Source organism: Daphnia carinata, chromosome 1 (genome assembly GCF_022539665.2).
Source record: "Daphnia carinata strain CSIRO-1 chromosome 1, CSIRO_AGI_Dcar_HiC_V3, whole genome shotgun sequence".
Taxonomy (NCBI): Eukaryota; Metazoa; Arthropoda; class Branchiopoda; order Diplostraca; family Daphniidae; genus Daphnia; species Daphnia carinata.
The window spans coordinates 5,810,352-5,823,826 of NC_081331.1; the positions used below are offsets into that span (position 1 = coordinate 5,810,352).

Below are 13,475 nucleotides of genomic sequence, written 5' to 3' on the forward strand. Positions count from 1 at the left end.
GGAGAGCCGAAAGGGCCGCTCAAGAGCAACAAGCAGCTCCCACAGAAGTATCTGAGAAGACGGATTTGGTTACGGTAGCAGATACGAGTGAAAAGGAACCCGTGGTTTGTGAATCGGTGGTTTGTGAACCGGAGGTGTGTGAGCCGGTGGTTTGTGAACCGGAGGTGTGTGAGTCGGTGGTTTGTGAACCGGAGGTGTGTGAATCGGTGGTTTGTGAGCCCGTGGTTTGTGAGCCGGTGGTTTGTGAACGCGTGCTTTGTGAACAGGTAGTTTGTGAACCGGTGGACGCACCGGCTGAAGCAAGCAGCTTGAACGCAGACGCTCGTCCATTTTTACCCCATCATCCCCAAGGGCCGGACGTGCCACCTTTCCTGCCAAAAGTGTTTATCAAGGATTGCATAAGAACTTATGTCCCTCAACAATGGAACCATTACACCCAACCACCTGATTACGGCAACCTCTACGATGCAAATGGCACACCCTATTGGGACAGATCCATGGCCAGCTATCATTGCGTTCGCATGACAGAAGATAATTTCTACCAACATTTCCGTAAACATGGTGCTGCTGATGGACCCTTGCGAAGAGAAGCTGATGTCCAAGGCAATGGCGATCAAACGGCTAACGTCCATGTCCGCAAAGCCCGGTATAGAAAACCCAAGAAGGCCGAATGGAATGCGTCGTACCAACGTAGGTTGGCCAGGAGAGCGGCCGAGAGAGCCGCTCAAGAACAACAAGCAGCTCCCACAGAAGTACCCGAGAAGACGGATTTGGCTACAGTGAGTGAAAAGGCAGATGAAAACTTAGATGCTTCCGTCGTTGTGGACCCGATTTCAGCTTCCATCGAAGAGGTTGGGTTACCTGAATCGACGTGCACTGCTGCTGTAGAAGAATGTTTACCTGTTTACACCCAATATGAATCCGTCGTTTATGTTTCTTCTGTTCAGCGTGAGAGGTCGGTCGTTAGAACTGCTAAATCAGCTGCATATGTCCGTGTTCGTGGAAGTAGAAAGAAGAGATCACGGGGTGAGTCCTACCGACGTAGATTGGCCCGGCGAGCACAAGAGAGAGCAGAAAGAGCTGCAATGGAAGCATAGAAGGACGTGGCTTAGGCTGCAGTGCCCCAAGTGCCTCAGTGAGTCATTTACTTTCTATTTTCAACACAATGTGTATCAAAATTCTCAAGTTTAACCTTTTTTTCGGCTTTCCTTTAATTCTAAACTTGTAAAGATGTCCTTCCCCAGTAGCAAACCAAAGGGACTAGGAGGTGAACCCGTAAACGGAGTTGTTCGTTGTCGTATGTGGGGGCTAACCTATTAATGTTTTCTTTCTGTTTCAATTGTCTTCTTCACGGCACAAGTTTGCGGTGCAAGTGACGGGATGGTGAGCAATATTGCCATCTCTCACTAGCACGCACTCGCCGGAAGAAGGCCATCACGAGAGTTGAATGTCTCGTGATGTTGGCAGAAGTTAACAAGTTGTCCCTCACGAGAGTTGATTGTCTCGTGATGGTGGCAGAGTTAATAGGTTGTCCCTCACCTCTGCGAGAATGCGCAATTACCTTTAGGGGGGAGTTTTTCCTTAAATGAGCCAATCAGTTCTGGAAGTGCGCTGCTATGGAGACATCTGAGCAAGTATTCTTCTCCTTTTTTCCTCTTTTTTCCTTATTCTTTTGCTGTTGTTTTTGTTCGGCTTGTCATGTTGTTAATTTACTGTTCTGTCAGTTGATTACGGCTTGTCATATTGTTAATTTACTGTTCTGCCAGTTGATTACAAACAAAATTTTAAATCAATTTATTACCTTTGTTTTCTTTATTAATAATTGGATTTCAATCCAGTTCGTGCGTTGTTCAGGGTTATCCGCTAAGTATTTCCAAATTATTGCACTTTATTCGGTCAGAAGCTCCACAGTTATCAAGCAAAGGCAGTATGGGCGAATACATTGGATGTCTTGTTCCCAGTTTTCTTCCCCAAATATTCATTAGACAAAGCTAGATAGCACAAAGCAAGAGATATTACAGATGGCAATTTTATAATGGCAGAACAATTTAAACAGGCAAGATTAGTTCACAACGATTTGGATCTCCTGTTGTTTTACTACTGGGCATTACATGCCAAATTTAAACTGAACCTCCATCTTTAAGAAATGCTGGCATTTGGATGAAATGATATTCATCCTTTCTATCAATCTTGCTAGTTTCATGGGCAATGTCTTCCGTTTTACATTTGCGAAATCGAATGTATTTTTTCAGGCTTACAATCGATTCCAGCGTTTGCCGCTGCTTTGGTTCTACGTTTTCTAACTTTTCATTTACTTTATCCTGGGCACATTTAACTACGCTTTCGAGATCAGCATACGAGGGTTTTTCATTCAAATATGCTTCCCACAAAGCCTCACAGAGAGCTTGAATAAAAGAACTACCCAAATACTCTCTCACTTTACCGTTCTTGTATAATCGGTTGGCTTCGAAGCCGGCCAGAGTTGCTTTGATTGTTATGAAATCCATCAGTGGAGGATACTTCGTAAGTTTTTGTGGTGTCTCGCTTTCACGGTTAGTATTAACTTCCATTCTTGGCGATTGGGCTATGGGAGGTGATTGCCCTTTACCTAGATAGAAGGAAAATCAAATCAAATTATTGCACGAAGGGTATTGATGAACTGAGAAATGTGAGTAGGTGAGTTACAAACCGAGTGCAAATAAAACGGTATTCCACATGTGGGAAATCAGCTTCGTAACGACGTGTGGCGAATGGCGAGAAGGATAAACTATATCCGTTTTGCTCTGGCTCAGTTCCCCCTGACAAGCCTGGACGATGAATATTTTGGGTTTGCCGTACAGACTGGGGCACTTAGCTAAAGAGAACTCGTACTTAAGTTCATTAATATTAACGTAAAGACCATCGTAACACATGATTGTGTTCTCGGTTCCATGAGACAAAAGACATACAACAAGGCAACCATAATCCTTCCAATTTTTTTTGGCCAGACTGTTGATATCGGATTTCAAATCAAACGATGCACTATTTTCAATAATTTTAATTTCGAAACCCAATTCTTTAAATGCATCCTCTAACTTATCTCGGTCTTTGTCGCTCCCACCGCGGTTCTAGATTAAAACAACATAAAAGTAAATCAATAAAAATGATGGAGGATCAAATGGCGTTTGATAGTTGTTAGAATTTCCATCGTGGTACCTGTTTTTTATCTTGAAAAACCTGTTGGTTAAAGATAACACAAAGGCCAGGTTTCTTATATTTCTTATCACCTATCTTATAATCTTCGGAAGGGTTGTAATAAGGACTGCGAAGGACTTCTTCTAATTCTGGACGTTCACCCTCGTTGAACTTCAACATCGACTTGATAAGCTTTACTACGTTCTTGTTCTGATCGCTGAGAACGAACTCATGGTTTTTTTGATAGACGAAATACGTAGTATCTCGTATGTTGTCCCGACGCACTCCGTGATTGCCAAATGGATGTTTGGGTTCGTTGTTGCCCGTCCGTGCGGTTAGGACATAGTGATAGAAACAACCTAGAATGAAGACATCCAATTTTGTGCTGAGATCTTTTGTCTTATCCCCGCTTTCCGGTGCTTCCCATCCTTCTGATGCAGCAGATCCCGATTGCTTAATATCGTTCTCAGGGTCATGCCTTCTGGTCAGACGAAAATCAGTTATTTTAACCACATATCGGCATGCACTGTTAACGGACGAATCCAATTTCTTAATAAGGAAGTTATTTGGCTTGATGTTTCGGTGGATAAAGTTGTTTTCATGCAAATAATGGAGTCCTCTCGTTGCCTGTCGCAGGATTTCTTTCTCTGGCAAATCCAAGAGAATTTCTTGATCCAAACAGAATTTGTTGTTGAGCTCTCGATCCAAAAGATCTGCCACAGAACACAGGCACAGTTCTGTTGCAAGGTACCTGTGTAAATAATCAAAAAAGGTTTCAAAGTAAAGAATAAAAGGATAAATGCTGGTTGCTGATATACATATAGAACGAGTCCATTTCGTGAGCGAAAAAGCGGATAAAATTTTCGTGGGCTCCTAATTCCTTTAATATTCGACACTCCCGTTCAATTTCTTTCTTCTGATCTTTGCTGTGGTCTAACAATGTCTTTACGATGGCCACTGGAACATCGCAGTTGTAGTTGTAGAACCCTTTAACAATTTGTCTTTTGTTCCTTAATGAAGTTTTTTTTTTTTTATATTTTCTTCTCCTTCTGGATTGCCGGACAAATATAGAAAAACGGGCTCTCCATTTTTGCTTTCAGTGTAAGCGTAGTAAAGATTACCATTATCCTCATGTTCTGCGACAAATAGAGAGAATTTCAAACAAGTGTTTTTAGTGATTAAACGTTTTTGGTTTCCCCCATGTCAGACGCAATCACAGGAAAATGAGACATACCGATATTTGGAATTTTCTCCTGAAGTGGAATGGGTAGCAACGTTTCGTCGTCCGATTCAACCAGTGTTCCATCTCCTTGGCTTGGACTGGACTCCTGGAAATTGCGATCTAATCCTAATTGGCTGGTATCCGTAGCAGTACTATTGGAGTTGTCAGCCTCCGTAGATAACACCCTGTGTCTTCTGAAGGTGCTCCGTTCCATTTTTTTGTTCCAGATGTACACACTGTTTGATGTCGTAACACAGTGTTTGATAAGTAGCCTGATTCTGTCCAAGTCGTTCTTCAACCACTCGTTGTGTCCGCTCACTGAACGTCTATAATATCAGATATATCCACGCATTTACATAAAACTTATGTGCAGAAAGTCGTTCGTTTTACTATCAGTGTAGTCTATAACACAATACGTTTTATCAGTAGTTAACAGATTAACCTTTTCACCTGTAGATATGAAATTATAGCTGGCGTTATCTGTCCTATCGGTTAACAACAACATTTGCTAGGTAAAAAAGCCATTTATTTATTCTTTTTTTCTTTTTTCTGCTGAAATCAAACAGTTCCTCCTTTTTTTTTTTGCTCCCCCCCCCCACCTTTGGTTTTCACTGGAAATTGAACGGATGACAGAAATTTATTATTTTTCAGAACCCATCCCAATCGCCATAACGAAGAAGAAAATGTTCAGCTGCTTCGATATGTTAAGAAGAAGAAGAAAAAAAAGGATTTTTGAATTCTAGTTGTGAATTGAAAAGGTGCCAACAGACAGAAAGAAGAAGAAAATTCCATGGAATCGAATCCGGAATTGGACACGGGCAGCGGAGCCCAAAATTTCAATGGAGCGGAAAACGTTTCGACACAGTTGTGCCGACACAACGAGGCGTTCAGGAGGAAAAACTTCTGGATTTTAATTAACAGCCTCCTTCCCCCTTTACCCCCCGTCTACATGCAAGCAATTTAGACATGGCTATAGTGTAGTAGTACACGAAAAGTTAGTAGCAGCGAAAAGTTTCGAAACTTTTGTGGATGCGAAAAACCGGATGGGGTCCCTGTCACATGTCACACAGCCAGCCCTTTAAGTTCTACATCGACCGAAATATAACAAGTCTATGAAAAAGGAGTCCATTTGAACAGATACACACGAACTAAAGGCTTCCGGCATCCGTTCCCCCCAAAAAAGGAAGGACGGAAAGAACACACGTGCTAACGGTGCCCAAACACAAAGAGTTTTTCCACATCCAAAACACGAAAAGGTAAAGACATGTCAAGTGATTCTCACATTCAATAACGTTTGAATGATGATGGCATTGTTGAATAAAAAAATTCCTAACCGAGAAACGTGATCGGTAAATTAAAAGGAGCCCAAGACATTTCCGTCAGCCACAAAAGAAAAATGCCGACTGCAAATAAACAGAGGGAAACGGAAAGACTTATTTTTCGGTAGACACTCAAATTGGTATATTAAATAACTAGCTAGTAGAAAGAAAAAACTGTTAAAGCAAAAGGAAAAAAAAATGGGGGATTGAAAGTCTAATGATATACACAGTTGCAACAAGTCCTCCTCTTTGAATTGGGCATTCATTGTCTTCTTTTTTTTTGCTAAGCACCTGGATTCGTTGGCTTTGTTTTCTACATTTTTTGTGTTTCACGATGCGCACGGCTTCACGTGATTATAGGGGAACTGCTGATGCGTTTGAACGATTGACACGACTAAAGACTTGCAAAGTATCAGTTCAATCTGACAAACCCCACACACAGTAAAAAAAAAACGAGACTGTTCTGATCAGTCACACGATCGAGATTTTCAAGGCTGGCTAGAGACTATTTGTAAACACTTATTGTTTTAATTTACCTGCTGCAATGGGAAGTGTGGATTGTGGCACGTCTCGGTCGGGCAATCCTCTGGCACGATAAGCTGAACGAACCGATGAACAGGTCACGTTGTTACTGGGTGATGTTGGCTGGGAGGCGTTAACGATGGTGAACCAAATCAGCAACAGGAGCCATCGGTGAGGAAAGAAAACTAAAGGGGAAGCCATTTTCACTTTTGGTGGTTGATGAAAACTTGTTGCTCTTTTTTCGACTTTTGGCACGATGCGCCTCCAACGGCGTGGCGAGAAGAATGGCCGCTGTTTTTGTTTTTTTTATTTCAAATATTAAAATAGAAAAACCACGAGGAAATGTGTGTTTTTAACTTTTATTTCTTTTTTTTCTAATTTTCTTCCACCTTCTTTTTTCGACGGCCTTGGAATGTTTTCGAGATGGAAATTTACACAAATCACTCCCGGCTGCTGGACGGATGAATCACCATCGTTATTTTGTTGTTTTCTGAACTTTTCGATGGCTCTCTCTCAAAACGACCCAGAATAGAACACACGAAGGGTTAAAAATTGATAACGGAATTTGCATACTGCCGACCAAAACGGAGACGATTGAAACCAAATTTCTTGTTAAAACTTGACTTGCAGCAACGAGGAGGAGAAAACAGAATACGAACAGGCGAGGAGAGACAGGACGCACATGCGAACCGATCGTTACTTGACTCTCGACTGATTCGACTCGGAACTTTAGCAGCCAAACCAAGAAGTCTCTCCTCCCCTTACCTTCGTCGCTATCCAAACGACAACAGCACCAAAAAGAATACGCGCGTCAATGGCGCCAGGCTCTAATGCCTCTAAGGTTTGGAGGAGTGAGCAAAATACGCAAAGAAATTGATTCGTTTACGACATCTAGCGATCGCTTTGAAAGTACGGCGCAAAAAACCTTGTCTTTTTTTTTCTTTGTTTTTCTAACAACGAGCTTGCAGCTTACCCTTCTTATGAAAATCTTGCATTTCTGTTTTTATTATAGTGAGCTTAAACTATTTCGTTTCATGATGCCAATTAAATTGAATTTCATAACAAGTATAATCAGTTTCACTATAAGTCGTCAGCCTGATCAACAAGTGGTCGGCCGAAACACATTGGCGGCTCGATATTCAGCGTTGAGGTAATCATTTCAGTTATATTTTCTAATTTCACATGGAATATAAGGAAAACTAGTATTTGAAATGCATCTGAAAAAAAAATACTGAACGCGAAAACATAAAAGTTAATGCCACAATTTTGAAATTGAATTTTTAAAATCAAAATTTCGAGTTGAAACGACAACGAAAACGGAGTTCGTCATGAGATAGGGGCAGAGCAAGCTAAGCCGAATTTTATCGATATTTTCCTGACTTTAAAGCTCGTCACCAGCGACTTGCAAGTTATCGAAAATGCCTATCAATACTTCATTTCCAATTCCCAAACCTCTCCCAGGATTGAAGAAAGCTTTTCCAAGTGTATCACCGCGTGTCAACTCTTTCAGAGACCGCAAAGCTGTTTCCAAGTTACTATCCACTTCTGCGGTTCCTGAAAGTTCCGGCAACGGTTCTAAATCTACCAACGTAAGCCAATCCCCGAGATCGCGTACTCATCACGATTCCTCTGGTGTTTCAGCTTGCCTCAAACCTGCCAACCCAGAAAAAGTGGAAGTTAAATCGAAAGTACCAACACAAAAGCCGGTTGTTTCCAAAGCACCGGTGACACGGAAGAACACCATCCGGGCAGATAGCGCAGTTGTGGTGAAATCCCCTCCAGAAGACTGTGTGCGCCAACCTTTCCGGGCCAAACCTGCTCCTTCAAGCACCTACAAACCACCAAAGGATGGCTCGGCAGTTAAACAAGGACTTCAACGACCGGCCAAAAAAGACGCGGCCAAATCACCGCAGCCAGAACAGGTGAAACCCGTACCTTTCCGTGCTCGACCTGTTCCTGCTAGCACATACAAGCCGTCTTTCCAACCAACGGTACGCAAAATCAACAAGGTCGTTATCAAAACGGAACAAGACCCCGTGGAAATTGTCAACGAGCCCACAATCGCAAATGAAGTGGAAATTGCTGAGCCGACCCACGAACCTGTTTGCTGCGAAGCATCGAAGGTTTGTGAAACAGGGGCTTGTGAACCGGTGGTTTCTGAACCGGTGGTTTGTGAACCGATGGTTTCTGAACCCGTGGTTTGTGAACCGGTAGTTTGTGAACCGGGGGTTTCTGAATCGGTGCCCGTGGTTTGCGATAAATTGGCTAACGTCCATGCCCGAAAAGTGCGGAGGAGAAAACCTAACAAGGCTGAATGGAATGCGTCGTACCAACGTAGATTGGCCAAGAGGGTGGCCGAGAGAGCCGACAGGGCCGCTCAAGAGCAACAAGCAGCTCTCACAGAAGTATCCGAGAAGAAGGACTTGGTTACGGGAGAAGATACGAGTGAAAAGGAACCCGTGGTTTGTGAGCCGGTGCTTTGTGAGCCAGTGGTTTGTGAACCGGTGGCCGCATTGGCTGAAGCAAGCACCTTGAAAGTAAACGCGCGTCCACTTTTACCTCGACATCCGCAAGGGCCGGGCGTGCCACCTTTTCTGCCAAAGGCGTTTATCAAGGACTGCCTAAGACCTTATGTCCCTCAGCATTGGGACCAGTACACCCAACCACCTGATTACGGTAACCTTTGCGATGCAAATGGCACGTACTTTCGGGACATATTCATGGCCAACTATCACTGCGTTCGCATGGCTGAAAATAATTTCTACCAATACTTCCGTAAACATGATGTTGGTGATGGAGCTGTGCGAAGACAAGCTGACGTCCAAGGCAATGACGACGTCGTGGACCCGATTTCAGCTTCCATCGAAGAGGTTGGGTTACCTGAATCGACGTGCACTGCTGTTGTAGAAGAACGTTTACCTGTTGACACCCAATATGAATCCGACGTTTATGTTTCTTCTGTTCAACGTGAGAGGTCGGCTGATAGGACTGCTAAATCAGCTACAAATGTCCCTGATCATGGACAACAAGAAGAGACCACAAGGAAGAGACCACGAAATGCGGCCTACCGACGTAGATTGGCCAGGCGAGCTCAAGAGAGAGCAGAAAGAGCTGCAATGGAAGCAGAGAAGCAGGTGGCTTAGGCTGCAGTGCCCCAAGTGCCTCAGAGTCATTAACTTTCCATTTTCAACACAATGTGTATCAAAATTCTCAAGTTTAACCTTTTCTTCGGCTTTTCTTTAATTCTAAATTTGTAAAGATGTCCTTCCCCATTAGCAACCAAAGGAACTGGGAGGTGAACCCGTAAACGGAGTTGTTGTTGTCGTATGTGGGGGCTAACCTATTAATGTTTTCTTTCTGTTTCAATTGTCTTCTTCACGGCACAAGCTTGCGGTGCAAGTGACGGGATGGTGAGCAATATTGCCATCTCTCACTAGCACGCACTCGCCCGAAGAAGACCATCACGAGAGTTGATTGTCTCGTGATGTTGGCAGAAGTTAACAAGTTGTCCCTCACGAGAGTTGATTGTCTCGTGATGGTGGCAGAGTTAATAGGTTGTCCCTCACCTCTGCAACAATGCGCAATTACCTTTACGGGGGAATTTTTCCTTAAATGAGCCAATCAGTTCTGGAAGTGCGCTGCTATGGAGACATCTGAGCAAGTATTCTTCTCCTTTTTTCCTCTTTTTTCCTTATTCTTTTGCTGTTGTTTCTGTTCGGCTTGTCATGTTGTTAATTTACTGTTCTGTCAGTTGATTACGGCTTGTCATATTGTTAATTTACTGTTCTGCCAGTTGATTACAAACAAAATTTTAAATCAATTTATTACCTTTGTTTTCTTTATTAATAATTGGATTTCAATCCAGTTCGTGCGTTGTTCAGGGTTATCCGCTAAGTATTTCCAAATTATTGCACTTTATTCGGTCAGAAGCTCCACAGTTATCAAGCAAAGGCAGTATGGGCGAATACATTGGATGTCTTGTTCCCAGTTTTCTTCCCCAAATATTCATTAGACAAAGCTAGATAGCACAAAGCAAGAGATATTACAGATGGCAATTTTATAATGGCAGAACAATTTAAACAGGCAAGATTAGTTCACAACGATTTGGATCTCCTGTTGTTTTACTACTGGGCATTACATGCCAAATTTAAACTGAACCTCCATCTTTAAGAAATGCTGGCATTTGGATGAAATGATATTCATCCTTTCTATCAATCTTGCTAGTTTCATGGGCAATGTCTTCCGTTTTACATTTGCGAAATCGAATGTATTTTTTCAGGCTTACAATCGATTCCAGCGTTTGCCGCTGCTTTGGTTCTACGTTTTCTAACTTTTCATTTACTTTATCCTGGGCACATTTAACTACGCTTTCGAGATCAGCATACGAGGGTTTTTCATTCAAATATGCTTCCCACAAAGCCTCACAGAGAGCTTGAATAAAAGAACTACCCAAATACTCTCTCACTTTACCGTTCTTGTATAATCGGTTGGCTTCGAAGCCGGCCAGAGTTGCTTTGATTGTTATGAAATCCATCAGTGGAGGATACTTCGTAAGTTTTTGTGGTGTCTCGCTTTCACGGTTAGTATTAACTTCCATTCTTGGCGATTGGGCTATGGAAGGTGATTGCCATTTACCTAGATAGAAGGAAAATCAAATCAAATTATTTGGCACGAAGGGTATTGATGAACTACGAAATGTGAGTAGATGAGTTACAAACCGAGAGCAAATAAAACGGTATCACAAATGTGGGAAAGCAGCTTCGTAGCGGCGTGTGACGAATTGCGAGAAGGATAAACTATATCCGTTTCGCTCTGACTCAGTTCCCCCTGACAAGCCTGAACGATGAATATTTTTGGTTTGCCGTACAGATTGGGGCACTTAGCCAAAGAGAACTCGTACTTAAGTTCATTAATATTAACGTAAAGACCATCGTAACACATGATCTCGTTCTCGATTCCATGAGATAAAAAACATACAACAAGGCAACCATAATCCTTCCAATCTCTTTTGGCCAGATCCTTGATATCGGATTTCAAATCAAACGATGCACTATTTTCAATAATTTCAATTTTGAAACCCAATTTTTTAAACGTCTTCTCTAACTTATCACGGTCCTTGTCGCTCCCACCGCGGTTCTAGATTAAAACAAAATAAAAGTAAATCAATAAAAATGATGGAGGATCAATTGGCGTTGATAGTTATTAGAACTTCCATTGTGATACCTGTGTTTTATCATGAAAAACCTGCTGGTTAAAGATAACACAAAGGCCAGGTTTCTTATATTTCTTATCACCTATCTTATAATCTTCGGAAGGGTTGTAATAAGGACTGCGAAGGACTTCTTCTAATTCTGGACGTTCACCCTCGTTGAACTTCAACATCGACTTGATAAGCTTTACTACGTTCTTGTTCTGATCGCTGAGAACTAACTCATGGTTTTTTTGATAGACGAAATACGTAGTATCTCGTATGTTGTCCCGACGCACTCCGTGATTGCCAAATGGATGTTTGGGTTCGTTGTTGCCCGTCCGTGCGGTTAGGACATAGTGATAGAAACAACCTAGAATGAAGACATCCAATTTTGTGCTGAGATCTTTTGTCTTATCCCCGCTTTCCGGTGCTTCCCATCCTTCTGATGCAGCAGATCCCGATAGCTTAATATCGTTCTCAGGGTCATGCCTTCTGGTCAGACGAAAATCAGTTATTTTAACCACATATCGGCATGCACTGTTCACGGACGAATCCAATTTCTTAATAAGGAAGTTATTTGGCTTGATGTTTCGGTGGACAAAGTTGTTTTCATGCAAATACTGGAGTCCTCTCGTTGCCTGTCGCAGGATTTCTTTCTCTGGTAAATCCGAGAGAATTTCTTTATTCATCAGGAATTTATTTTTGAGCTTTCGATCCAAAAGTTCTGCCACAGAACACAGACACAGTTCTAGTGCAAGGTACCTGTGTAAATAATCAAGAAGGCTTTCAAAGTAAAGAATAAAAGAACAAACGCAGGTTGCTGATTCATACACAAAGTCCGGGCTCATTTCGTGAGTAGAATAGCGGATAAAATTTTCGTGCGCTTTTAGTTCTTTCAATATTCGAACCTCTCGTCCAATTTCTTTCTTCTGCTCGTTGGTGGACACTGGCAATTTTACGATGGCTACTTGAACATCGCAGTTGTAGTTGTAGAACCCTTTCATAATTACTCTCCTTTTCTCTCCCAAACATTGAGGAACTTGGCTTCCATCTTTTAGAATGTATCCTCTGAAAAGTTCACCATTATCTAAAGAGAAAATTTCAAACAAGTTTTTTAGTGATTAAACGTCTTTTGGTTTCCTCCACGTCAAAAAAAATCACAGAAAAGTGAGACGAACCGACAATTGGAGTTTCCTCCTTAAGTAAGGGTATGTCTTCGTCTTTCAATTCAACCGGTGTTTCATCTCGTGGGGTTGGGCTGGGCTCTTGGATATTGCGCTCTAGCGTTACTCGGTTGGCCGTCGCAGCATTCTCAGAGCTGTCACCTTGCGCAGCAAACATTCTATGTTTTTCGAACTTGGTCCGTTCACTTTTTTTTTCAGATGAACTAAAGCACTATTTGGTGTACGTGGCACAATGTTTGATGAGTAGCTTTATTCTGTCCTCGTCTTAACTGAAAGTTTTCTAATATCAAAGAAATCTATATATATTTGCTTGAACGACGTATCTGCTATAATTCGTGCGTTTATCAGTGTGTATTAGTTGTAAACAGATAACTTAAACCCCGTTGCATATGCATTTTACTGCTGGACCGTTATCGTTCGGTTAACAATAATATTACTAGATAAAAAAAACCACACAATGGGATCTCAAGTTAGCGTATGCGTGAAATCTACTAATGCATGGAATTAAAAGCTTATGCAAACTGGACAAATAACTTTTATTCTAGCTAGGCCGTACAGTGTTGACCCCTTTTACTGTCATATAAGTACCTTGCGCTCACCAACTGCGCCACGAGAAATGATCTACTAGTTGCTTTCACGAGTTAGATTGACGAGATTAGATATGAAAAAGTATGCCTTGCCTTGTCGCATAGGTCAGACGGGCTGAACCCAATCGCAATAAGAAATCCATAGTTAGAACCCAGGCTTACAAGAACGAATTCAATTGTTCATTTCAGGTTTTTTTTTTGCAAATATCTATCCTGATTGTTCTGCCTTTCGCTACCTTTGCCTGTTTCATATTTTCCTAGTTAACAGCTGCCTAA

The 13,475-nt window shown here is 42.0% G+C and overlaps 3 protein-coding genes across 3 annotated transcripts; all 3 read right to left on the minus strand.

Moving 5' to 3' along the window:
* Positions 1-1,870: 1,870 nt before the first annotated feature.
* On the minus strand, positions 1,871-6,392 carry LOC130691453 (uncharacterized). Its single transcript, XM_057514405.2, has 6 exons — positions 6,252-6,392; positions 4,409-4,722; positions 3,993-4,310; positions 3,196-3,925; positions 2,690-3,107; positions 1,871-2,608 (listed from the first exon to the last, which is right to left on the minus strand). Exons 3-6 carry the CDS (start codon positions 4,007-4,009, stop codon positions 2,121-2,123), a joined length of 1,653 nt encoding a protein of 550 aa, XP_057370388.1. The 5' UTR covers positions 4,010-4,310; positions 4,409-4,722; positions 6,252-6,392; the 3' UTR covers positions 1,871-2,120.
* A 3,676-nt stretch (positions 6,393-10,068) lies between these two features.
* On the minus strand, positions 10,069-12,184 carry LOC130691334 (uncharacterized). Its single transcript, XM_057514265.2, has 3 exons — positions 11,461-12,184; positions 10,956-11,373; positions 10,069-10,872 (listed from the first exon to the last, which is right to left on the minus strand). The coding sequence occupies exons 1-3, from the start codon at positions 12,115-12,117 to the stop codon at positions 10,385-10,387; spliced, it is 1,563 nt and encodes a 520-aa protein (XP_057370248.2). The 5' UTR covers positions 12,118-12,184; the 3' UTR covers positions 10,069-10,384.
* Positions 12,125-12,845, minus strand: LOC132088377 (uncharacterized). The gene is made up of 3 exons (XM_059497199.1): positions 12,607-12,845; positions 12,241-12,515; positions 12,125-12,190 (listed from the first exon to the last, which is right to left on the minus strand). The coding sequence occupies exons 1-3, from the start codon at positions 12,767-12,769 to the stop codon at positions 12,125-12,127; spliced, it is 504 nt and encodes a 167-aa protein (XP_059353182.1). The 5' UTR covers positions 12,770-12,845.
* Between the last annotated feature and the right edge of the window lie 630 nt (positions 12,846-13,475).